Genomic DNA, 25,378 nt, shown 5'->3' with positions numbered 1-25,378 from the left:
AAGTTCTACAACAAAAAATGTTGATTATGTGATTTGTTGTGCAGTCATTACAAGTTTAAGCTCCATTTTTTGTGCATTTTGCACCTTTTATTTTTATGATTGAGTTGGTACCTCAAATGTGTTTGGGTTAAGTACTGAAACTTGCACAAACTTTTCTGGTCAGTTAGTAATTGTTAGATATAGTAGTGAACTGTAGTTGTTGCAAGAGTTTGGTCTGGTGGATGATTTGATTACGTCAAGTTCAGGTTGAAAAGTAACTGAATGACTTTAGTTCTTTTTATGCATTGCTGATCTGTATTGAAGCCTTTGTTGCCCTTCTGCTATCCTCCTTGTGATGTCTGTCCATCTCCTATTTACCCTGAATTGCCACCTTTTGTAATCCTGTTTTCTTACCCTATTTGCCAACATCACATTCGTAAGAAGTCGTAATGACCACCTCTTTTTGCCTTTTCCCCATATCTGTGTATGTAACTGATTCCATTCCTGACCAATTCGTATATCTTGTTTACTCCTCTTTTTTCTGCTTGTCTTCCAACTCATTCTTGACCCTTTTCACTAGCATAGCATAATGCAATGCCGTAAACCTGAGATCACCATGAAATTGATAGATTAGGTGAGTACATGGAAGAGTGGATGAAGAGAATATGGAGAATAGCTGATGAGATCAAGACGAAGTTACAGGATATGAATGTTGGGTGAGGAGAGGAAGAGTTGGATGAAAACAAGGGAAGGGGAGACCACAGTTGTGAAGGCTGGATGATGTATGTGCTTTTATTTTATGAAATGAGTAGTAGTTTCTGTTTGTGATGTAGTTGGAAATGGTAAATGTGCTTGATTATATCAAAGAAGTTATATTGGAATTTTGATATGTTTGAAATGCAAGTGAATTCAATTGTAAAAATTACTGTGTATGTATGCTGAAAACACTTTATATGCCAAATAGAAAGTGGTGACATTAATATTATGACAGTAGAAAAATAAGAAAAGGATTACATTTAAAAAAAAAAAAAAAGAGTCTCCGCCATCATCTTGTCTTAAGTCTTACTGTTCCACCCTACTCTGTGGCTTGATTACTTTGGGCCATTGATGCTTTAACCTGGCCATCTGTGTTCCCATCTGTATTGGTTAGGGCCACAGTGAGAATTGTGATTTCTGGTACTATCCAACACCAGTTAGCTGAACCATGGCTCAAGACCTCTGACGATTCCCACTCCCTCTGTACTCAGGAACTTGGAATGTGCGTGCCTGTATATGTGTGTATTTTTGTGAAGTGTATCCATATGGTACTAAAAACCACAAGTTTATACCTTAAGTCAATCCCATCTAACATTACCCGCATAAAATAAAGCACATTGTACCACTGCAGAGGTAAAATAAAATCATTATTTGGTTCCATTGGTGTAGTTAAATTTATTGACTGCTTAGTTTTGCATTACATTTTTTCTTCCCATTTAACATGCATCAAAAAGCCAGGCCCATAAACCAATGTGTATGACTTCTCATTATTAATAAACATCAGAACATTATAAAATGTTAATTTAAATTATTTTGATCTCTTAAAAATGCTCTGTTGCAGGTTTCCTTTGTATGACAAGGCGAGACTTCAGAAGTGGTTAAGGAACATGAAAAGAGACAATTGGACTCCTTCAAAGCACCAGTATTTATGCAGCGAACACTTCACTTCCTCTTGTTTTGAATGGAGATGGGGAATACGCTACATGAAAGCAGATGCTGTCCCAACAATTTTTAATTTCTTGATGACCAATTTGGTGAGTCTAGTATACCTTTTAGTTTATCTCCTACAGTGAAGGAATACCAGATAGCAGTGAATATGCCTATCTTTAATACAGAACCTGTACTCGCTATCTATGCTGAGTGTGCTTTAGTAATTTTCAGGAACCATTTTTATAGTGCTGTGGTTGTAGGGGGGAAGGCTGGTGTACTAACAACTTGCCAGGAATCCAAACTTCATGATTTTCTGCACTTGTTAGAATTGCATTCTTTTCTTTCACATCACTCTTTTTCAGTAAATTGAAAGCGTGTTTGAAATTTCCTTCTACCATTTATTTATTCAGTAGTTAAAATGGGTCTTCTGTGAATTCACCAGACCTTTAAGGGTACTTGCAACTTTTTTTCCTGAATTACGTCAGTTTAGTTCAGAATACGTAAATTACATCATGCAAACCCTTTGGTGGTAGAGCAGTAACCTTCTTGTAGTCTTTCATGGACATGAAATACTGGCATTACTATATTCTCCTACCTTTGGCAGAAACCATTTGACTGCATCCATTCGCCCAAATAGGGAGACGACTTCAACCTCTTGTAGGGGGTTTGCTGTAACTGTGACTTAGTCTGGCAGAGCTTGGTGATGAGCCTGGGCCACTGTATGATTGTCATAGGAGGGAAAAATTGAATAGCTATGGTGTCTCCTTCTCATGGGGCAGCGTTTTTTTTCACATCATTGATGTCAGCTACAGCAGAGTGCTGTGTTGTATGGGAAAGTTTCAAGATACCTTTTGATATGACTTTTATATATCTTTTTTGTTAAAAAAAAAAAAAAAAAAAAAACACATGACTAAAGAGATAAGTAGTAGTACTTTTTCCTATGTATTGCATATAGGGGTAATCATGGGCATTTGGTGGTACAGTATGCATCCATCAGCTTCAGGAAGCTGACTTCTGGAGTCAGAATAGGGACAATAGTGATGGCCAAACGGTTTCATTTCCAGAAGGACAAATGTTATAGTTTGGAGGAAGTCACCTGATTGGTTACTGCTAAAGTTGTGGAAGTCACCTGATTGGTTACTACTAAAGTTGTGGAACAGTTGTGGGATTATTGGGGACAGGAGAATGGTATGTATAGTTCTGGTGCAATGTATGCCCGCCTCTAGTGTATGGGGGTTCAGAAAGGCTGGCTAGTTGTTCATTTCTTTACCTCAGAAATTAAGGGGACAACTGGTTCTAAGCACGCAGCACACTATATATACAAGTGGCTGTCTATATATTTTTTGTTACTCCAACAAAGAGAAACAGCTTGCAGGCACAAGTGGGTCACACACTTCCACCGCTGCTGGCACTACTGCCCCAGCATTTATACAGGGGACAGACTCAATCTTGAAAAATGCCACATGGTTGTTTGTCCACAGATTTATTAAACTTTACAAGCTAGACTGTCAGTCCAGAGATAGGGCAGGTTTTAGCCCGTTGTCTCCACCATCCAGTTTGTCTAAGCTGTGGGAATCATCCCAGATAATGAGGAATACTGCAACTATTAGACAGAGGCACAGTAAACTAAACCTTAAAAAGGGCACAGTATACTCAAATCAAGGGGTGGTGTAAGCCATACAGAATCGGGCTAGGCTTATAATTGCCCCAGGGCAGATAGCCTAGTATGAACCTATGAACCTACAAAGGTGATCTGGGATCTTCCCTTCCCGTGGCTGGAGTGGGTCATGCTGTCCTTGAGTATAACATGTTTTTTGTCTAGAGGTTATCACTGCTTTCCTTCACCATTCTATATCCCTTTTCCTTAGGCATGGTTGACAAGTTTACCAGAATTGCTTGGAAGATAGGGATCGGTTGTCCATCTCTTCCTTAAGACACTAGTTTCATCTTTCTCTTACGTTACTTATTCATGTAAATGCTTCTGGGCAGGTGGTTAATTTGGGGGCAAGAAAGATTTTGCAGTGGTGTGGACATAACACCCCCTCCCCTTTATACCAGCACACTGTTTGTACTCCAGGGCAGATGTACACTGCACCAAGTGGTAGACTGTTGAGCTTTTGGAGACTAGATGGATGGACAGGGACACTTCTTGGTAAAGTTCCAGGTGAAAGGAATACTGCAACAGTGATCCCTTTGAATATCTACTATTATGGTACTATCCTACCTTACAAGACTTCCTTACATATAACCTAATCTTAGGCTAGGATAACCCTATATCTGTGGGAGATTCCTAACTGAAATGATCCGTGGCCTCAAGACGTTTGATTACCTGTACTGATTGGCAGTTGTCTGTCAGTACTTGGTGTCTTGTTGAATCCTTTGTGGTGATGAGTGTTAATCCTTTTATCACTGAAAAAGCTGACCCTCTTTTATGTCCTATTTTGATACGGATCAAATGTTTTTTCGAATGCCTAGTTAAAAGGCGTGAATCTCTATCAACAGATAAATAAGACCTGTTGGGACAATAGATTCTTATTCCATAGCAGTACCCACCACTTGAACAGACTTTCATTAAGTATCAAAAAGAGTAGCACCATCGCCGCCTTAAAGGAAAAGCTTAATAATTAGATGGGCAGCCTCAAACTAACATGAGGATAATAGCCTTGACTTCTGTTGCAGTCCTGGCTTATGGTCAGAGGCGTTCTTTGCAGTGGTGATATGCAAGATTTCTTTGGCTTATAGAATCATCACAAAGGGCTAGTAGGTAAACATGGTCAGCTTTTGCCACTTTTGGGAGTATTAGCCTTCATATGTAAAGAGCTCTACTGATCAGTCCATATCAGCAAAGCTCTCAAGACACCCCTAAACTGTGATGCTCAGAGGAGCCATACAGTTCTTAGTGTAGTAGTTTGTTCCTACATGTTACTTAGTCCTTAAAAGTGTGAATAATTTATGTTCGTATTTTAGACTGCAGCTGCTTGTTTCATCTCATGTAGTTAATTTTAGATGGTCACTTTCTAGGAGATGATGTTTTTGCTCCCACTGAGTACCTGGATGGTGCCACTGGGCATAATGGATGCCTTTTGGCACATCAGCATTCTGAGCTGCACACAGGAGACTCCCCCAGTGCACTGTAGATGATGGTCACTTCTGATTCAAACTTTTGTCATTTAGTGCCGACTATTGCTGCTGAATCCTTGTAGAGGGAGAGTCTTTTTTTTGCACTCCCTTACCTGGATAGCTGCTTTCTTGTTGCCTTATGTAGGCACTCCATGGAGATGTGCCTTGTTTAGTTGTTTGCATGTATACAGTCCCAGAGGATGACCATAAGAGGAAAGATCTCTGTTTTCCCTATGCAGAGAAAGACCTTTATCACAGCATAGTTAAAGTGTCTGTCATTCCTGCCCTCTCAGAGGACCTAGAAGGCCATGGTCTTGGCATCCTTGCTGATGACACACTACATAACCCAAACTCAAGCTGTGTTTCACCAGCGGAACTTGCTGAAAGCCATTAACTTCATAGTGCTGTTTGTATGGTTCTGGATGTAGATATTCCAGTAGAGCTTGAGGTTTGAGGTGCTACAGAGCCTTAAAAAACTTACAGACCTGCTGTTGCTATTTGAACCTTTTTTTCTGGCCTTGGAGTGGTAGAATTCTCCCCCACCCCATCACTTTGTATTTTAGCCTTTCTGTAGCCGAACCCTTTGCAGATCTTGATGACTGATGTTTCTGTTGTGGGCTCTGGAGTCCGTCCAAGCCCAGGCCAACACACACAGTGTAGACTGCGTGGTCTCCCTTGGAGAAGGGATGCCACATTAACCTTTTAAAGCTCAAAGTAGTGCTGCTGGCATTGAAAGCCTTGAAGAAATCTCTAATTCCAGGATGACATCTCATTGTGTTTTGTTTGTGCTGCCCAAAGAATCAATGTGGCTAAAGGTCAGTACCCCCTCTGCATGAAAGCAGTGGTTGTGTAGCATTAGGTTATAGAACAAATAGATGGAGCCATCCTTGTCTGTCTGCAGTTCACATTCCTGTTGAAGTTATCAGGCTGGCACGTCCTGTGAGCCAAGTCTCCATTCTTCTCCTGTAGCTCTGGATTTGGAAGACGTATCTTCCTTGCATATTTTGGAAGTGGTACTTGGTGGAGATGCACTATTTATCATTCAGGTGAAAGCAGTGGTCCCTCTGTATAGGTAGGGAGTATGTAGTAGCGTTCGCACTTCTGTAGTGCAGTAGGTTTCTCTGTACAATTCTGTCTTCACTTGTGGTGAGACAAATCAGTAAGAATGAAAGACCAAACTTATTGTCTTCATCCCTTTGTGATGATAAAGAGCAGGGTTTTCTTACTGCACCCTAGACTACCCATGGTAGAGTACCAGCTCAAGTACTGTAGGGAACGGAAAGGGGGGGGGGTGACTGTTAGCATCCTGTACTGGCACGCCTATCCTGGGGTGAGAAGCGTAGGCTTGCTGCATTAGCAGTGTTAAGAGCTGGGTGGGCTCCTTTCTGTAAGTGCTGTACTGCTTGGTTGAAAAGATTTGCATTTGTGGAACTGTGCACGCACTTCCTAATAGAAGCAGTTGCAGAGCTTGCAAGGCTGCTGCTAATGGACACATTCCAGACAGCAATATGACACCGCACCATAGTTAAATACTAGGCAATCGGTCTGCAAACCATTTCAAGCTTAGCCTAAAAAAATTCCTATTCAAAATTTCCCTTTAGCCTCAAAGAGGACAAGACCAAATAGACCAGGAGAGAATTTCAGGCTGTCCATCTGATTATCTAGGCTTACCTTGAAAGCAGTTCTGCTTGACATGTATTAGAAGTTTGTTCCAGAGGTGAAGGATATGTTGGGATATGAATCTGTCATGCCAACTTAGCTTATTTATCCAGTGATGAAGGTTTTAATTCTTTGAGTGTTTGCTATACCATTAGTTGTGTGAAGGAATAGGGGATCAAGTAGGGTTAGCTCTTTCATGGCACAAAAGGCTAGACAGAGAGCTCCATGGAAAAGTCTCCAAGAGACTGAGTGTAGAGAAAGGGCTGCCAATCTCTCCTCACTGCTAAGATCTTTGAGGCAATTTATTTTAGTTCTGAATCTCTGAGGTTTCAAGTTGTGTGACATGTTTGGATAAATAAATTGCAAAAGGTGCATTATATTGAATAATGAGTGTGATAAGATATGAGTAAATGGGAATTAAGATGACTTTTTTTATCTAGTAAAAATGCCTTTGGAAATTAGGTGGGACAGTTCAAAGGCTTTCTGAACTACTGTGGGGACATGGTGGTACAATGATAAGGAATTTATCAGCAGGAGTACCTAGATTTCTTACAACAGTATCTGATTAGAGGCGTGCATCTCCTATTTGGTAAGTGAAACTGTTTAATTTACCAAAATAATTTGTGCTACAAGTTTTTATATTTTATATTGTCCTTCCACTAATTGTTAACATGGTCTAGTCCATGTTGGAGCAAGTATGAGTGAGTTGAAGATCAAATAACAGCACCCAAACTTAGTTAACCAAAGGCCAGAAACTGGACTGAAGGTTTGAGAATTATATGCCTAAAAGGAGAGGGCCCAAAACTGAGCCATATGGTACACCACTGGCAACTTTTTTACTTTGAGGTGGCAACTGCTGCTCTAAAAACATGGATTCTGTCAGGCAACCAGTTAGCTATTCATCACACATCATCATCAACCCCCACTTTTTCCCCATTTTCTATATGGTTTTGGGGTATCGTGTTAACTGTCTCCATATCTCTTGATTCAGTGCCACTGTCCTACCTTCTTTAACAGTCATAGCTGACTGTCACAGGTCTTCCAACATCTTTGCTGGATGTCCTCATTTCCTCTTGCCTTCTTCCTCTCTGTTCCAAATAATCTTCACCAGATTGTTGTCTGCTTTTCTACACTTACACCTAAACCACTGTAATCTGCTATTTTTGACATTCTCCTTGACTGGAGCTAGTTTAGCTTCTGCTCTGATATCCTCATTTTTTCATCTGTTCTGGTAACTGATCTCCTCAGTGAGGCTCGGTCCGACACCTCAGTGGAAGGGGTACAAATGTCCCAACAGCTATCCCCTACCCAGGTTCGAGAAATCCAAGCAGTGTTACAGGAGTTTGGGTCATGTTCACTGGGAAACCTGGGTGCACCCACCTGGTGTAGCACCATGTGGATACAGGACCCAAAAAGCCTTTATAAGGTGCCTGAGAGGATCAAACAGACTCTGAGGGAGGAGCTACAGGAAATGTTGGAACTAGGGTTAATTCAGGAGTCCAGCAGTCCTTGGGCCTCCCCACTGGTGCTGTTACCAAAGAAAGATGGCAGCACCAGGTTGTGTGTGGAGTACAGTAATCTAAATACTCCGAGTCAGATGCTTACCCCATGCTTAGGACAGAAGAAGCCTTAGAGCAGCTGGGTGGGGCTAACTGTCTGACCAGTATTGATTTGACCAAAGGCTACTGGCAGGTGCCTTTGTTTCCCATGGCTAGAGAGAGGTCAGCCTTTCAAATTATACCAGTTCATAAAGATGCCCTTTGGGATGAAAAATACCCCAGCGACCTTCCAGAGACTGGTAGATCATATTCTAGCAGGAGATTAGCCCTTGTTTACCTGGACCATATTGCTATGTACAGCTATTCCTGGCAAGTGCACCTTCGGCATGTCGGGAAGTCCTGAGCCATCTGCAAAGGGCAGGGTTGACCATCAAGTCCAATAAGTGTCAGGTGGTTATGCCAGAGGTCTCCTACCTGGAACATAGAGTGGGGAGTGGTAAGATCAGGCCAGAGCCTGCCAAAGTGGAAGCCATTCAGGCTTGGCCTGCCCCTGTTACAAAAAACAAGTAAGGGCATTCTTGGAGACAGTACTATAGAAAGTTTGCTCCCAGTTATAGTACAATAACTGCTCCCCTTACAGACCTGATGAGGAAAAACAGGCCAGACAAGATGGTGTGGACCCCAGCCTGTGGGCAAGCATTCCAAAAGCTTAAAGGGGCTTTGGGAGGATCCCCTGTGTTAACCAGTCCAGATTACAGCAAAAAATTTGTTGTGCAGGTGGATGCTATGAACCATGGGGTAGGGGGCTGTCTTGAGGATGCTACATTCTGCAGTTGATGTCCAAAGCGGTTGGTCTATTAACCCCCCCCCCATAGTCCCCATGTAGAGCCTGTGCTGCTGCCCACAACTCCATTTGTGAGTGAGTTTGAGGTGAAAACACTTGTGTTTGGGAAGTAGGAGAAACTCCACAGAGACGCAGGGAGAGCATGCAGACTCTGTATAGCCATTGTCCGGAGGTGAGGATCAAAGTTAGTACATTGTTAATGGGGGGTGAAGACATTAACCATTATGCTAACTGATCTCCATAGTTAACTACCCATCGCACAGTGGAAGGATTTATAATGAAATGTACAAGTCTAGCAGTAATGCCTGCACGGGGAATAGTGTCAAAGGTCTTGGCCAGGTCTTGATATGCTGTGTGCAATGCATAACCACTATACACTGCTTCATTTACTTTTTCAAAGAAATCAGTGAGGTTAAAGATGCAGGACACTCCTTGATAAAGCTAAATTGAAGAGGGTCATCATTGAGATTTTCAATGTTCAGATTAATGAAGTCTGAGATAATGCGCTCCATAACTTTACAGATGAGCCTAGTGAGACTAATGGGTCTATAGTTACCAGGGTATGTGGTTGCACCACCCTTGTGTAATGGCATTACAATGGGTGTCTTCCAGGCTTCTGGAAGAAAACCAGTGGAAAGGCGTAAATTAAAGTGGTTAAGTAAGGTTTCAGAAAGGCCATATTTGGCATGGATAATCGGGCAGCCTGGTACGTTGTCAGTACCCATGGATGAAACATTCCTAGTTTTTGAAAGGGCTGAGAGAACTTTTTGCATAGTTATTACACAAGGTAGCTGGGATTTTGGAATCTGCAGGATAGTTATAACTGGTTGGAGTAACATTTTTACTAAACTTGTTAACTAGGAGATTCACTATTTCCTTTGGGTCAAAGATTTTAGTATTGTTGTGGACTAGCTCAGAACATTGTTGGATGTTAGTTCTTAACTTCTTGACATAGTTGAAGAAAGATTTGCATTTATTTTTGGTTTTATTGGCTATTTTAGTACTCCTGGTATTGAGTAGAGCCACATTAATGTGTTCCAAATTAGAATTTACCTGTGGGAACAGCAAATACTTTAGCTAGAACCTGAAAGCCTTGGTAAGAGAGGTTCAGACCATCCCTGGCAAGGCAGGAATATTTGTAAACCACCTCATCTCAAACTGAGACATACTGGATTCCCCCTAGAATAACATTCACTACATAGCCAACTATTAAAGAAAATTATCTTGTCTTTGAGTCTTAGCATCATTATGGGTGATGGCAAAATACCAATCAAGACCAGTGTTGTTCCTGCCTCACACACATGCATAGCAAGCTCAGTCACGTTCTTCTGCATGTCCCTCTGGGTAGAGTGACCAAGGTTGTTCACACCCACATGGACTATTATCAGGTCATAATCATATTTGTCAGGATGGAGGGATCAAAGTGCCTTGGTTAAATCCTGGCTCCTAGCTCCATAAAGACAGGTATTGCCCTGTTTTTATCCAGCATAATGAGTGGTGTCTGTATATCTTACAATAGAGTCACCTATTACTAAATAGAGTCACCTATTACTAAAACACTACCATTGTTTGATGCAGTCTCAGTGGGCCATAAAGGCTTGGAGTCTGCACCATTGTGACTCTTAGATGTATGTGTCATGGTTGTGAAGGCTGAAGGTGGGTGTGTTGCTGTGCATACTAATGCTTTAGGTCTCTCCGTCTTTAACCTGGGAGGCTTAGGCAGTGTTCTCTTTACCTTGGCATGAGTTGGTATAGTTGAAGTGCTTTGTGCTGCATGTGTATATGTGTTGTGCTTACCAAATGTGTTATGTGGTGAAAAGGTAGCCTCCATGTTAAGTACATACTTACACATCTCACATACCGATCACTGTGAGATAGCAAACCATAGTCATCAATCACTTCATCGACTTCATATGTCGGTCATATTGAACCCAGAGGAGGCCAAAGCAGGTCTGGTAGACATGATGATCTGCAGTGAGGAAAGGGAGTAAAAAACAAAAGGCCAGGTTTTATGTTTTTGGTTCCTAGGTGTACAAGAGACTGTTCCATGTTCTAGCCAAGGACGTTCCTTATGGTTGGTTTGACAGTAGGCCCATTTCAGAGCTTGACTTGTGATGTATTTACTTCTTCCAGATCTGCTTTTGGGGAAGTGATTTAAAGATATCAGGAAACTTTCCACCTAGTAAGATATATGCTGCCTAGTAGAAAGTTTTTAGGTCAACCAAAACAGTACACTGTGACATTAGTCAGCCAGCTTGCAGTGACCTTAACTTCAGAAACATCTTTATGATTCAAATATCAGTTATTCTACTGCCAGGGTGCATGTGCAAGCTATTTCTTCATCATGACCTTTTAGATGGAGCATAATCTGAGACCACCATTGGATGGTTGTATGGGTACTGAAATGAAGGCTGCCTCTCCAGTCTCCTTTGAAGACTGCCTTCCCTCCATCTGGTCTGAAAATCATGATAGACGGGCTTGCCTGTATGCTGTTTGAGCCTACTAACTAGTCAGCATTCTTATTACTTTCTCGAAGATCCTTTTCTTTGTGATCACCACTTTCTTGAAGCTCATCTTGGAGCTTCTGGCTTTTATATACGGGGTGCTGTGCCTGGTCTTTCAGGGCAAACCCCTATTTCCTACTGAATGTGGTTTGAAGTTTTCATGTACTAGTTTGTCAGCCTTCAATTTTCTTTCCAATAGTAGAACCCAGTGGAAAGACTGTCATTTATATCCTGAAGCTGAATCTGCAGCTGATTTATTACCTGATGCAATAATTTAGGAAGTCCAACTTGTCTCCTTGCTGCACTGAGATAAAGGTTTGCAGTCGCTAAGCAGACACTTTCCAAGTGGACACCAAGTTGTATTCTCCTTTGAACAGAGATCTACTGACAATTGTTGCAAGCAAAACCCATTATATTAGAGTGGCAGCCACATACAAGCTTACTTCTGGAATGTCTTTGTTGTTGACATTTCTGCTATGGCTGCTTTGTCATCAGTGCACACTTTCACCCAGCATTATTGCCTTGACTGACCGACTGAGGGGGTCTGGCTACGTTTGGAAGCCAGTGCTGCAGCACTCAGACCCCCAAGTTCTTGGCTTGGGCACTCATCTGGCTTCTTCACCCTGGTGCTACTGTTTGGTTTGACCTCAGCCCAGGGACACAGCTAGGAGGCACCTCAATGTAGGATGTGATTAGTTGATTATACCATAGGGTACTCCTTGATGGTCTAAGATTACCCTCCCTCCATTCACGTGCAGATGAATTTCTTTGGCCAGCTGATATTCTTGGAGTTCTGTATACATCAAGCAAGTATATATTTTTTATGTACTTTTTTTGCTTAATAGTGTAATGTCAGATGTTCATTATATTGATCATTGTTGCAGTAGCCTTAGCTATGTGGGCTATATCCTGTCAAGGATATAACATATGTCCAGTTTTCAAAGCTTCAGGGCACTTTTCAAGCACTCAGACCATTAAAGAGCTTGAACTCAGCTGTCTAAAAAGACAGGTTTGAACTGCAAACCCTTCAGAGCTTTCCTGACTGCCCTGTATGGGCTTTCAAGAATAGACGTTCAGCCTGTGCTGTTCCATTGCTGGGCAAATAAGCTCCCTTTGGGTAAAACTTTCCTCATTTAAAAATGTATTGTTTAAATGTAGTTTCTGAGTTAGGAAAGTTATTTTTCTTGTAGGAATTTGTGTTTTAACAGATTGTCACGAGACTTAACTGTACTTTTAAACGGTAAGACACTTTTTTTCTTGTCTGTTTAAAAGCCGTTAACAATTTAAAACTATTTATTTTTATTTGGAAAATTGTTTATTTTACTACTTGGGGCTGGCAAAGTGTATTAAAAGTGTTTTTGCTGTATTTTTTTTATTGGGGGAAGTGACTTTTTAGAACTCTCTGTGGCTGTTGGGGTCCCCTCAGTGGGGGAGGGAGAGATACTGTTGTTGGTCCTGAGAGGAAAACAGTGAAGTCTTCCCTGTTGTTGTGCCCATCCCTGGAGATGCTAATGCTGCCATTTACTGCCCAATTGGTCCCATTTTTCCTGTCAAAAGAAGCAGATAACTAAACGTGTATCTGCTGCTCCTCAAGTTTCTCTGGACAGGAGTTTTGTTAGGTCTGTATCAAGGTCTGAGTCAGGCTACTGATCCTTCTTATACGGTGGTTTCTGGTAAAAGAAAAAGGGGTTACTTTCCTTCAAGTGATTCTGGACAGGAACATGTGTAGATAGATGGAAGGTTTTCTCCTCAGATTTGTGATTCAGGTTTGGAGGATACCATGGTGTCTGACTGTCCCTGTGAGGTTTTCTCTTTCTGAGACTATTTCTAGAATGCACCAGTGTTTTCAGTGGGAGAACACTGAGCTCTGTCTCTCAGAAAATTACTATGAGCTATTACAAGTGTAAGATGGATAGTATAAAGTTTCACTGTCTTAAGTTTTTATCCCAAACTTGACCCAGCAGCTATAGCTTTAGTTAATCTTACTGTTGCTAAACATTTAGTTAATTCCGGTTCTTGACTAACTGACAAGGATGATAAAATAATTGATTAGATGTTAAATTTTCCATCCATCTCAATAGATGGCTTATTGAATCTGACTGAATCTGACTTCAGCAATTTTTCAAGAGTTTGGATCCAGTACGGTGGTTCTTCCCCTACCCACAATTCCATCTAGTCCATAGATTGTCTAAGATCTCATTTGCCACTTGATCACTCAAGACACCTGTTTGAGGGCGCTGAGCATTGTTTTAGATGAGTCTTTTTTTTGTATTCCTTCCTCATAATTTTCAACAGTTTGTTATTCAGACCTTGTATCTTGATATTTACTGCTTTAACTTTGCCGGTAGTTGTTTTGCTGTTGCTATATATGAGTATTAGTGGTGATTGGACTGCTAAATCATTTCTCTTGGGTATTTAGTGCAGGTGACTGCTCAGTTGTTTTGGTTGTTGCAGTTGTGCGCCTTTTTACTGTTTGATAGTTGCTAGTGATGTCTGTCTAGGCCACTGATTTCCAAAAGTGAAGTGCCTGTGGGCACATAATCCTCCTTCGGGATCCCTGTTTAGGGGTAGCTCACTTAGGTACAAAGTGCAAGGCTTCTTCCTCTTTTGGAGTCGGACCTGTTGCTGACTGGCAAAACAAAGCTGGTTCTTAAGGGCCTCCTTCCTGCCCAAGTAGGACTTCTGGCACAATCAACATCCAAACCTTTGTTTTTCTACCAAATAGTCAGAGAAAATGAGAGCCAGAAATGAAATGAGTAAAGAAAAGGAGAGGGAGAAAACTAAAAAATGGTCTTTGGGTCAGTCAGTTCATTCCCACCCAGAGTAGAAAACCCCAAAGCATTTGGTTCCATCTATGGTGAAATGATGAGATCCATTTTCCAACTCCACCTTGCTGCTTCTCTTAGGAGCAGGCTAGTCCTTGACTGCACTCCCCTGTTTTCTAGGATAGATTGCACCGTTTATCCAGACCACCTTCTGTGGTATCTTCCTTCCTTCAGGTCCTTCTGATCATTGAGGAGCCTCTCAGAAGCCAATGTCACCAGGTTGATGCGGACGTTTTTCTGGACTGTAATCCATTTGGCAGGCCCACCAGCTCCTACCCCACTGGTGGCTCTGGGTATGGGTCCCTAAGATCCCGGCCATAATCTCTGTTTTACCAGAATGAACTTTAGCTCCGGTACCCGCTGTACAGAGTAATTTCCCCAGGAGGCACCCATGTTGGAGCTGAGAACACTTTCAACACTGACTCGTTTCCTTCATCCTTTGACTCCAACACTGTCAGATTGGGATGAGTCTTGGAGCTGAAGCATCTGGGCCAAAGCTTGAGGGATCAGGATAATCTGAGAGTTTGGAGCCAACCCTTCCTTTAGGTGTTTTGGCTCTGGACAATTTGGTGCTGATGTCTGCTTCGGAGCAAAGTCAAATCAATGCTGGGAATGTTCCTTCTTTGGTCTCTTTTGCTCAAGGGGGTGCAACTTTGGCTGCGATCACTCCTTTGACTTTTGAGGGGGTCCCTGTGGGTCTAAAGCAGATGTGTCTTGTTCCCACTCGGCTCGGCTCTGTCTTGACCCCCCCCCCCCAGATCTTGTGGCCTTATCTGCTTATCTTGTTTGACAGAGGCAGTCAGCCTCCCTAAGCCTTGAGAGTTCTTGCCTGACAAGTTCCCCATCTGATTCCAGTTCTTCCCTAGAATCTCTCACAGGGGAGGGCCACAAGAGGAGCATCTTGACTCACCTCCAGAGTATGTCACTGAGGATACTGATTTTTGGGGAAGGGGAGGGATCCCCAATATCCACTATGGAAGAACTATCCTTTGAAGATATTCTACATTTGATGAATCACAGAGGGGGGTGGTCCACTGAAGCCCCCTCCGCAGAAGAGCTAATATTCATTGAGGTTTTGGAGCTAGTTCATCTACCTCCTGTGTGGTCTGGCCTGCAGATGAGCTGATAGACTTGGTTCCTTAGGGGGCCTGGGAGGAATCTAGTATGCTGGTGCCTGTCCCATAGAAAACAGATAAAATGTTGGTTGCCCATAGGAACAAGTCCCATTGGAGTAGGGATCCGCTAGTAGATGCCATAGTGGTTGCAGTTCACAAGCTGAATTATCTGTCTCATATTACCTATTTTCAAGAGATCTGACTGAAGAACTGTCCAAATGTCTTTCTTGTAGTCTGCTGTTGAGGACATCCAAAAATTGGTGGAATCACAAATTTCTACCCTATAGTCTATGGCCATCATGTCAGTGTGTCTGCTCTCCAGTGCAGCTGATATGGGTGATAGGCACTGGCATTGCTATTTGCCCGCATGCCTGGATGCATATCTGCAATTTTTGTGGAAAGCTTGAAGATGTTTTTCATTACTGCCCCCTTTAATGGTTCAACACTTTTTGGACCTAAGGTTAAAGATGCGTTTACCAGAAGTGAACAGCAGGGGGAAACCTTGTCTACCATGGGCATACATTTTTTCACCCCCCCCCCCCCCAAGAACCTTTTCCCAGAACCAAAAGGGTGTAAAGATGCTATGGTTTCGAAAGTTTGAGTTTTGACCAAGACGCAACTGCTGACAACCCCCCTTCCCCCCCCCCCCCCATAACAGAGGGAGGAAAAACTTTAATGGACATCACCCTAGGTGCAGAGGCAGACTGCAGAATCAAGGGTTCCGAGGTCCATTTACCTAGAAACTCTTTCAATGCTCGTGAATGGCTGCCTGGTTGCTGTAGTCTGGACACAGTCAAGGGACACTTTTTCTTGCACTCGTACATAACTGGCTGTCACTCAGGATTCATGGTTGCTGAATATAATCAGCAGAGGTTATATTCCCTTTGCTTTTTCCAAAGAAGATAATCCCTGATGTTCCACCTAGTTAGACAGAGAATTGGCAGCGGCAGAAGTAGCAAAGCTGCTAGAAAAATGAGTCATCCAAGAGGTCCCACCAGTCCAGTGAGGATCTAGAGTTTATTCAAGGTTCTTTTCGGTTCCAAAAAAGACCAGGGACCTCAGGCCCATTCTTGACCTAAACCATTTCAACCAGTTTGTGAAACAGACAGATGTTATGTGATCCTATCTCGCCTACATTCTGACTGATGGGTTCGGAGCCGATCCCTCGGCTCCGACTCGGCACGCTTATGCCAAAGAGCGAAGTCTCTTATTGGCTGAGCTTATTATATCCCAGGATGCACCACTACCAGTCCCCCAGATCTCGTTTGCCGCTAACTAGCGAAGACGTGGTCTCGAGCTGGCTGAGCTGAGTAGTATTTAACTTACTTTTTTCTGTCAGAAATTTGCTGTTCCTATCATAAAAAGCTGTTTTAACGGCTACTCTGTCTTTTTGTGTGTGATTGGAGTTTTTAGTGAAAAACTTTGTAGTGTGATTGGGCGTTGGTTCTGATTTCAGGCCTCCTTTATCTGTAGGGCCTTTCCCGGTCAGTCAACCCCTCTCAAACCTTAGGGGTTTTAAAATCCCCTTGAGTTAATTGCTTGTTGTTACCGGATTGTTTACCTCATTATCGGCAGCTGTAAACTGATTTTGTAGTGTCAGTTAAATCAGAAAGTCAAGTCAGGATAGTGTTGTTTTTTCTGTCAAAGAATTACTGCATTATTGTTATAATGTCTCAGAATCCTAGGCCTTCGGGCTTTAAAAAATGCGCCAAATGTAATTTTAAGATGTCAATCACAGATGATCACTCTCTCTGTGTTTATTGTTTGGGCGCCAAACATTTACAAGAGTCATGCAGTGTGTGTCACGCTTTTTCCTCGAGGGTCCTCCAGGAGAGGAAAAATAAACTCATTCTTAAAGGCTTAATAAAACCCTCCTTTGAAGAAGCTTTAGCATCCTCTCCTTCTCCAGCTAAAAAGAAAAGGGCGTCTGCTCCGACCAGTCCGTCGGATCCGACCGCCAAAAGACATAGGCAGGCTTCTCCTTCGGCTCCAAGGACTTCGGAGCCGAGGCCGGAACGGTCTGCCTCGATGCCACCAGTCTCGACTCCTCTGGCTTCGGAGCCGATGGCTGGGGCATCGAGAGGCGGGTCACCTTCGTCGGCTCCACTGGTCTCGGAGCCGACAAAGGTTGCCCGCTCAGACACTTCCTCCTCGGCGCCGAAGTCCTCCTCGGCACCGATGGAAACTAGTGTGGGTATTCCTTCGGCGCCGATAGTCATCGAGTCGCCTCGGAGCCGGTCCCCTAGCCCTTTGTGGCCGTTGGAGAGGCCATCTCGAACCCGTTCAGTATCCTCTAGGTCATCGAGGATGTCGGATTCGGATATAGACAGGGTGCTCCAAAGACTGTTCCAGTCCCCAGTCTTTCAAAAATTTGTTTCGGCTCCGACCCAGTTGGCTTCGGAGCCGATGGCCCATGCCCATGTCATTGCTATTCCTCCTCCGACCGCTTCGGCTCCATCGGAGCAGGTGCTGTTGGAGCCGGTGGAGATCTTAGGGTCGGCTCCGACCCTTACTCCAACCCCGGCTTTCGGGTCCGAGTTTGGTACACGGACTTCGGCTGGACCTGGGGGTGATGTTTCGGGACCTATGCTATCGGTTCCGAGCCTCCCTCTCGGTGCTTCGGCTGCGGGACTTCCGTCTGCTATCATGGCTCCGGGGACCGGACACTCCCAGGATTCTGGGGGTCCGGCTTTCAGAGCTATGAGGAGTGCCTTGGCCAAGTCTTCTTCGGCCATCTCTCCGGCTTTACCGGCACCTTCCCTGGGCGTGGAGACTGGGTCTTTGGCAGTTCCCCTGTCCGTAGGCAGCGGAGCCCCTGGGCCTGAGGTTACCCCCATTGGGGTTCCCCTCCTCCTGAGGGTTCTTCGAGTTGTCTTCAGAGGAACCCCAAGGAAGAGATCGTGCAAGAGGAAGCATGTGGACTCCCCCGAGTCTATTACATTGGACACTGATCTTGATGATGCGGAGGGGTCCCCGAAGTCGTCCTCGGATGATGTCTCATTTGCAGACATCTTAGAGATCCTCAAACAACGAGGCGGCTGGATATCCAAACCCCCCCTCTGCTGATGAGTCAGTGCTCCTCAAGGCCTTTGGGGCTCAGCCCTCCGCCTCCTGGGTGTCTCCGCCCTTCGACGAGCTCCTGGATTTAGTTTGTCGGAGGGCGTGGGAACATCCAGATACCGTGGAACCAGTCCCTTCTCGTCCTAACAAATTTCTGTCTGCCCCACCCGAGAAGGAGTTCCTGACTAAAGGCGTGGCTGTAGATGCCATGGTGGTGGCATCTGCTACACAACAGGACGTGGCAGAGGCTTCACGTCCATCCATCCTCCTAATAAGGAGTCTAGGAGCATGGACTGCACGGGAAGCGCACCCTGACTTCAGCGGCCTTTACTTTAAGGTCCCTGAATTATTTGGCACATTTTACCAGGCTTCAGAGGGATCTGGTCAAGGAGCTGTCAGATTCCCTCTCGGGTAACCTACCTGAACAGCTAGCCCAGTCGGTTAGCTCTCAGTTGGCTATCCTTACTTCAATTTCTAACTCGTCCATGAGGCTCATTTCATATGCGGCCGAAGGGGCGGGTAGAGCGGCAGGCACAGGCGTGGCTCTACGGAGACAAGCCTGGCTCCGCTTGTGTCAGTTTGCGGAGGCCTTCAAGTCTTCCTTCGCCGACGCTCCCTTTGATGGGTCCTCTTTGTTTGGACCTAAGGTTAAAGACACCCTTATCCGCTGTGAGCAAGAGGGAAAAACTTTATCTGCCGTAGGTGCCCGTTATTCCACTCCCTTTCGGCCTTATCCCAAGGCTAAAGGAGGAGGGAAGATGTGGTTCCGTAAATCACATAAGTTTTTTCCTCAACAGCAGGAAGATTCCCCTTCCAGAGGCAGAGGACGGGGAAATTTTTCTGGGGGACGCCGTCCCAGAGGCGGCAGAGGGCTCCGCAATTCTGGAGACCGCGAGTCCTTTCGTGGCTCTTCAGCCTCCCACACCTCATGAGGGATTGCCCGGCTGTGCTGCTCCGGAGCCAGTCGGGTGCCGTTTTGCCAAGCATCTAAAAGCCTGGGAGTCAATCACTCAGGACAGATGGGTGCTTCGGATCATTGCCGGAGGTTACACCATCCCCTTCACATACTCACCCCCACCGTCCAAAAAAATCCCGGACCCACCACCCAGTCAAAGGGAAATTGCAGCCGCAGAAGCTTTAAAGCTGCTGGAAAAAGGAGTCATCCAACCGGTCCCCACAGAGCAGATCGGATCCGGAAATTACTCGAGGTTCTTTTTAGTGCCAAAAAAGACAGGGGACCTGAGACCAATATTGGATCTCAGCAGACTAAACCAATCCGTCACGAAATCCAAATTCCGAATGGTCACGTTACAATCCATTCTCCCATTGTTGGAGAAGGATGTTTGGATGTGCTCCATAGACCTCAAGGACGCCTATTATCACATACCGATACATCAGGCGTCCAGGAGGTATCTGCGCTTCAGCCTGGGAGACAGTCATTTCCAATTTTGTGCACTGCCCTTTGGTCTCACCACAGCCCCAGGGTGTTCACCAAGTGTTTGGCAGTAGTGACTGCTCACCTGAGGAGTCTTGGATTCCAAGTGTTTCCCTATCTGGACGACTGGCTCCTGACTGCCACCACCAGGCATCTACTAATGGACAACCTCAAAGCCACCATCTCCCTGGGTGCTACCCTGGGAATTACATTCAATTGGTCAAAGTCTGTCTTGCTGCCCTCTCAGCGCATAAGGTTCATAGGAGCAGAGATAGACTCAAAATTGATGCTGCTTTTCTTCCTACCGAAAGGATCCAAACTTTACAAGGCCAAGTTCAAGCCCTGATTTCAAGATCCAAAGCCCCAGCCAGGATGGTCCTACAAGTTTTAGGTTCGATGTCTGCCACGGTTCTTCTAGTTCCTCTGGCAAGATTGCACATGAGGATTCTTCAGTGGCTATTGTCAACTCAATGGTCCTTTCAGGACCTTCCCCTCAATCATCCCATTATGATTACAGAAACATGCAAACGGGACCTTCGCTGGTGGCTTCAGACATCCAATCTAAATCAAGGAAGTCCTTTTGTTATTCCTCTGCAGTGGTCACCCTGACGACAGATGCCTCCCAGACAGGGTGGGGGGGGGGCATTGTCTGGGCAGGTTAGTTCAGGGCTCCTGGCTTCCAGACGAAACTTTTCTCCACATCAATGTATTGGAGATGAGGGCTGTACTTCTGTCCCTACAGGCCTTACACAAGTTTCTCCCTCAGGACATAATCGCCATCCACACAGACAACATGTCGGTGGTCTGGTATCTAAACAAACAAGGAGGGACCAGATCTTACCCCCTTTGCAGAGAGGCCATGAGGGTGTGGGAATGGGCTGTAGCTACCAGCCGTTTCTTGGTAGCGACCCACATTCCGGGGAAATCAAATATATTGGCAGACAGATTAAGCAGAACAATTCTCTCTCCTCACGAGTAGTCCCTAAACGAAACAGTAGCAGCTCAGGTTTTCAGGAGATGGGGGACGCCGTGCTGCGACCTATTTGCAACACCACTAAACACGAAGTGCAAAAGGTTCTTCTCCTTGACTCCACATCAGGGGGAAGCAGCTATGGATGCTCTAGCACAACCTTGGCCAACAGGGCTACTTTATGCCTTTCCTCCGATTCCTCTTCTCTCCAAAGTCATTCAAAAAGCTTCTCAATTGGGGTCCACAATGATACTGATTGCTCCATACTGGCCTCGTCAGGTATGGTTTCCCTACCTGAAGAAACATGCGGTGGACGATCCTTGGACTTTAGATCTAACTCCGGATCTGCTAATTCATCAGTCGGGATGACAGCATCAGTCCCTTCACTCCTTGAAGTTGACAGCTTGGCTCCTCCACTTCCGACTTTAGTCAGAAGTCACACATTAGACCCGGAAGTTATTCACATTTTATCTTCAGCCCACAAACCCACCACTAAGAAATTGTACCTCAGTAAGTGGAAGAGGTTTGCTATCTGGGCTCAACTCAGGGGCTTAGACCCTATCACTGCTCCAATCCCAGAGGTTTTGAAATTCTTAACATCCCTGTTTAATCAAGGATATTCTGTCTCTACTATTAAAGTCCAACTAGCGGCTATCTCTAAATTCCACGAATCCATGGATCCTCCATTGATGAGCAGCAGACTATGCAAAACTTTCATTAAAGGTGCGGGCCTGTTAAGACCCCCAGTTTTCATCCTGCGCCTCCGTGGGATCTTGATTTGGTGCTTCGTGCATTAACATCTTCCCCTTTCGAACCGGCTGCTACATGTGAGTTAAAATATCTGTCTTGGAAAACTGCCTTCTTAGTTGCAATTACTTCTGCAAGAAGAGTTTCAGAGCTTCAAGCCCTGTCTATCAAACCACCGTACTTGATTTTCCACAAGGATAGAGTATCACTTAGGCCTAATCCATCCTTTGTCCCAAAGGTCTCTTCTAATCTCTGTCTCCAACAATCTCTAGAGCTACCAGTTTTCTTCCCAAAATTCTCCAATGAAGCAGAATACACTCTCCATAAATTGGATGTTCACAGGCAATTACGCTTCTATTTAGACAGGACTCAGCAAATTCGTAAGTCAGACCAGTTGTTTGTGTCCTTCTCAGACAATAAATTGGGTAAAACCATCACAAAAGCTACTATCTCCAAATGGATTAGAGATTGTATAACTCAAGCTTATTCTTCTTCGAATAAGCAACTTACAACATCTATCAAAGCTCACTCTACCAGAGCTATGGCGACTTCTATAGCTTTTCATTCCAAGCTCGCTATCTCGGAGATTTGTGCTGCGGCTACTTGGTCCAATCCGCACACTTTCATTTCCCACTATAAATTGGATGTGGCATCTAAAGGGCGAGCATCATTTGGTTCCACAGTACCCAAGAGTGGTTTTCAGTGAGCCACCCAGGATTCAGGTGCTAGGGACGCTGTCCCATCAGTCAGAATGTAGGCGAGATAGGATCACATAACATCTTTTAGTTATGTACTCACCATAACTTCAGATGTTTGGGATCCATCTCGCCTACATTCCTAATACCCACCCTCCTTCCCCCTGCCTTGGAGATAAGAAGAGATTGAACGGTTTGAGTTCTACTGTTTTTATCTTGTTTCATCTGACGATGTTATGTAATCAGTGCGTGCATGTGTGCATGTATGCGGACAAACTAGATCTGGGGGACTGGTAGTGGTGCATCCTGGGATATAATAAGCTCAGCCAATAAGAGACTTCGCTCTTTGGCATAAGCGTGCCGAGTCGGAGCCGAGGGATCGGCTCCGAACCCATCAGTCAGAATGTAGGCGAGATGGATCCCAAACATCTGAAGTTATGGTGAGTACATAACTAAAAGTTCTGGATGGTCACAGTTCAGTCCATTCCAACTCTTCTGAGGAAGGATTACTAGATGTACTGCATAGATCTCCAAGACGCCTACTACCATATCGAGATAGTGAGGCAGTTCAGAAGGTTTCTAGATGTCCATCTTGGAGCCAGTTTTTTTCAGTTCAGAGCACTGCCCTTTGGTATCAACACATTTCCCAGGGTGTTCACCAAATGCATGGCAGTAGTCACAGTGCATCTCCGGCTTCAAGGGCTCTAGGTTTTCCCCTACTTAGATGACTGGCTGTTCACTGTATACACAAGGGATCTACTAATCCAGTTCAGGGACTTTATGCTCCATTTAGCCCTTTACTTGGAAATTATGATCAATCTAGCCAAAAGCCAGTTGACACACAGTTTCAAATGATGAGTGTATAGAGTGCCACCTGGACTAAACTTCACAAATTGCCAAGCTTCCAGAATACTATCCTAAATAGCTTTACATGTCCTTTTTTTATTCAAAACCTCTGGCAAGACTAATTTTACAGTTGCTAGGGTTTTGACAGCTGCTTCTGTCGCATTAGTACCTCCGACAAAATTTCATAAGGGAGTTCTAAAGTAAACACTGTCTGTATAATGGTTAATGCTGCATCAGCCCCCTTATTTCCCAGTTTGTCTCACATCAGTAGGCAGGAATTCCCCCCCTAAAACGAAGGACAGTCTAACATGTTAGAATGAATTTTTACATGGAGCATAACCCACTCACCCCCACCCCGGCAGTCCCTTTTTTTTCCCTAGAAGGTCTGAATTGCCATTCCTGTTTGATCGTTTCAGATAAATGAGTTCTGAAGATTATTCATCAAGGTTACAGATGGCATTGAGAGAAAATTCATCATCCACCAGACTCCTTTTCCCCTTGTTCTTCAGCATATGTTGTCTCAAGGAATAACAGAGCCTGTTTCTCCTTCCCAGTTTGGAAAAGGCTTTTATGCAAAGGATGTTTTTGGTGCCAAAGAAAGGATTTAGGAACTTGTGTGGACAGTGATCTAACTTTTGACAAGACTGTGTCTATTGTTGTAAGAAAGTCCTTTGTCTATATTTAAGGGTGTCATTGTCTTCCTTTACTTAGCCCTCATTAGGCCAATCATTGAATATAAAATTCCCTTTGGCATGTATCTGTCTGGACACACAACAACTATAACACACACAGAGATGTCTTACTAAAAGGACATAAGGCCCAAACAACATGTCCTACATGGACCAAATCAAAATCTTGTCACTGTACTCTCTAATCTTACAGACTACTAAGAAAAGATCTGTCTGGCGTACAAGGCATCCTCTGATCCATTACTGATGAATTTATTGAACATCAGTAAGTCAAATGGCAGCCAAAATACTAAGGATCTAAACCTGTTCGGTAACATCAACATAACAGTTTGGACGGACTGGTGTATTATGCAGAGGCTGCCACTGTTGTGGAACAGACTCGCCTTTCATATAAAACAAAGTTCATCCCTTTCCATTTTCAAGAGTTGCTATGATCTGTGGATGGGAAACAGAAACTTTACCCCAGCCCCCCCATACTGTTACGAGACGGAGATAGTTCCTAAATGCTTTATCCCATGCATGGGTTCCATCAAATTATCTATGGTATGATCATATTTATTGTTGTTAGAGGTAATATATAATTACCGACCATGGGCTGGGTGTCTGTAACCAAATGTGACAGGTTATTTTTTTTTTTTTTTTTCAAAACAAGTTTATTGTTTTAAGATATAAGAGAAATATCATAACAATTTTATACAAATAATTAAAAATAGGTATTATTATAATATTCAACAAAACAACTAAAGTATTTACAAAGACATCCACTACAATCAGATCAATTAATTAAACTAAAATACTGTGCTATTGAATTTGGAATTTTTTTAACAAATTTTGTAAATTATCCCATACAATAAAATGTGATGTTTTTCTAGTTGTTCTCATTCTAATTGTGCTTATTTCCATATGACACATTATATTCATAACATTTTTAAATTCATTGAACGAAGGAGGTGTATCTGAAATCCAATTTCTAGTTATTATTTTCCTAGCCACTGCTAGGATAGACCATAACAAGGGAAGCTTAATCTTTTTAACACATTGAGGTACAGGTGTGTTGAATAATATAAGAGACTTAGAAATAATGAAATTATCTGTAAAAAGAGCCTGCAAAAATTCATTAATTGACTTCCAGTATTCTTTCAACTTCATACAGTCATAAAACATATGAGCCCAGTCAGCATTAATTTCTACATTACATCTCTTACATAGATTATCTTTATTATTAATTTTATTCATCATCAAAGGTGTATAAAAATGTGACAGGTTATTTTGACAACAAAAAGGGAAACTGGCTAGATTTAAAATGGCCTGCAAGGGCAGCTAGCCTGGTACTAACTTATGAATCTATGGGGAAAACAAGTACTCAAGCTGTGTTGCAGTATTTTACTCATATTGCATATTGAACATTTACTAGGCATGTTTACTGTAATATAGTATGTTCTTGAGTAATGCTGCCAAATAGTACAACTTTTAACTTTGGTGAAAGTGTTATTTATGGTTATGTCATTATTTTTGCAATTATTTGGAATTTATTTATATTTGAAGTAGGTCAGCAAAAATTCTAATACATTCCTTCATTTTTTTTGTCTAGAGAGTGAAACCAATAATACATGACTTTTTTTCTTTTAAACTTCTGCAGTGAAGTGATACTCAAATCTCTTGTGTCTAACTTTTAAGCCTCCTGAGGGCCTGATCGTTAGTGTGA

At 43.5% G+C, this 25,378-nt stretch overlaps 1 protein-coding gene across 1 annotated transcript in view; it reads left to right on the top strand.

The window, feature by feature from the left end:
- LOC122787793 (THAP domain-containing protein 5-like) overlaps window positions 1-25,378 on the top strand; it is a 176,860-nt gene that overhangs the window by 55,298 nt on the left and 96,184 nt on the right. Inside the window, exon 2 of the mRNA XM_044054734.1 lies at window positions 1,577-1,769. Within this exon, the coding sequence (XP_043910669.1) occupies window positions 1,577-1,769 (193 nt within the window). The remainder of the gene's footprint in view (window positions 1-1,576; window positions 1,770-25,378) is intronic.

This window comes from Protopterus annectens, chromosome 1.part0 (genome assembly GCF_019279795.1).
Source record: "Protopterus annectens isolate FY-2018-M chromosome 1.part0, PAN1.0, whole genome shotgun sequence".
In the NCBI taxonomy this organism is placed as follows: domain Eukaryota; kingdom Metazoa; phylum Chordata; order Ceratodontiformes; family Protopteridae; genus Protopterus; species Protopterus annectens.
The sequence above is the reverse complement of the archived record's forward strand: the minus strand, read 5'-3'. Positions and strand labels throughout refer to the sequence as shown.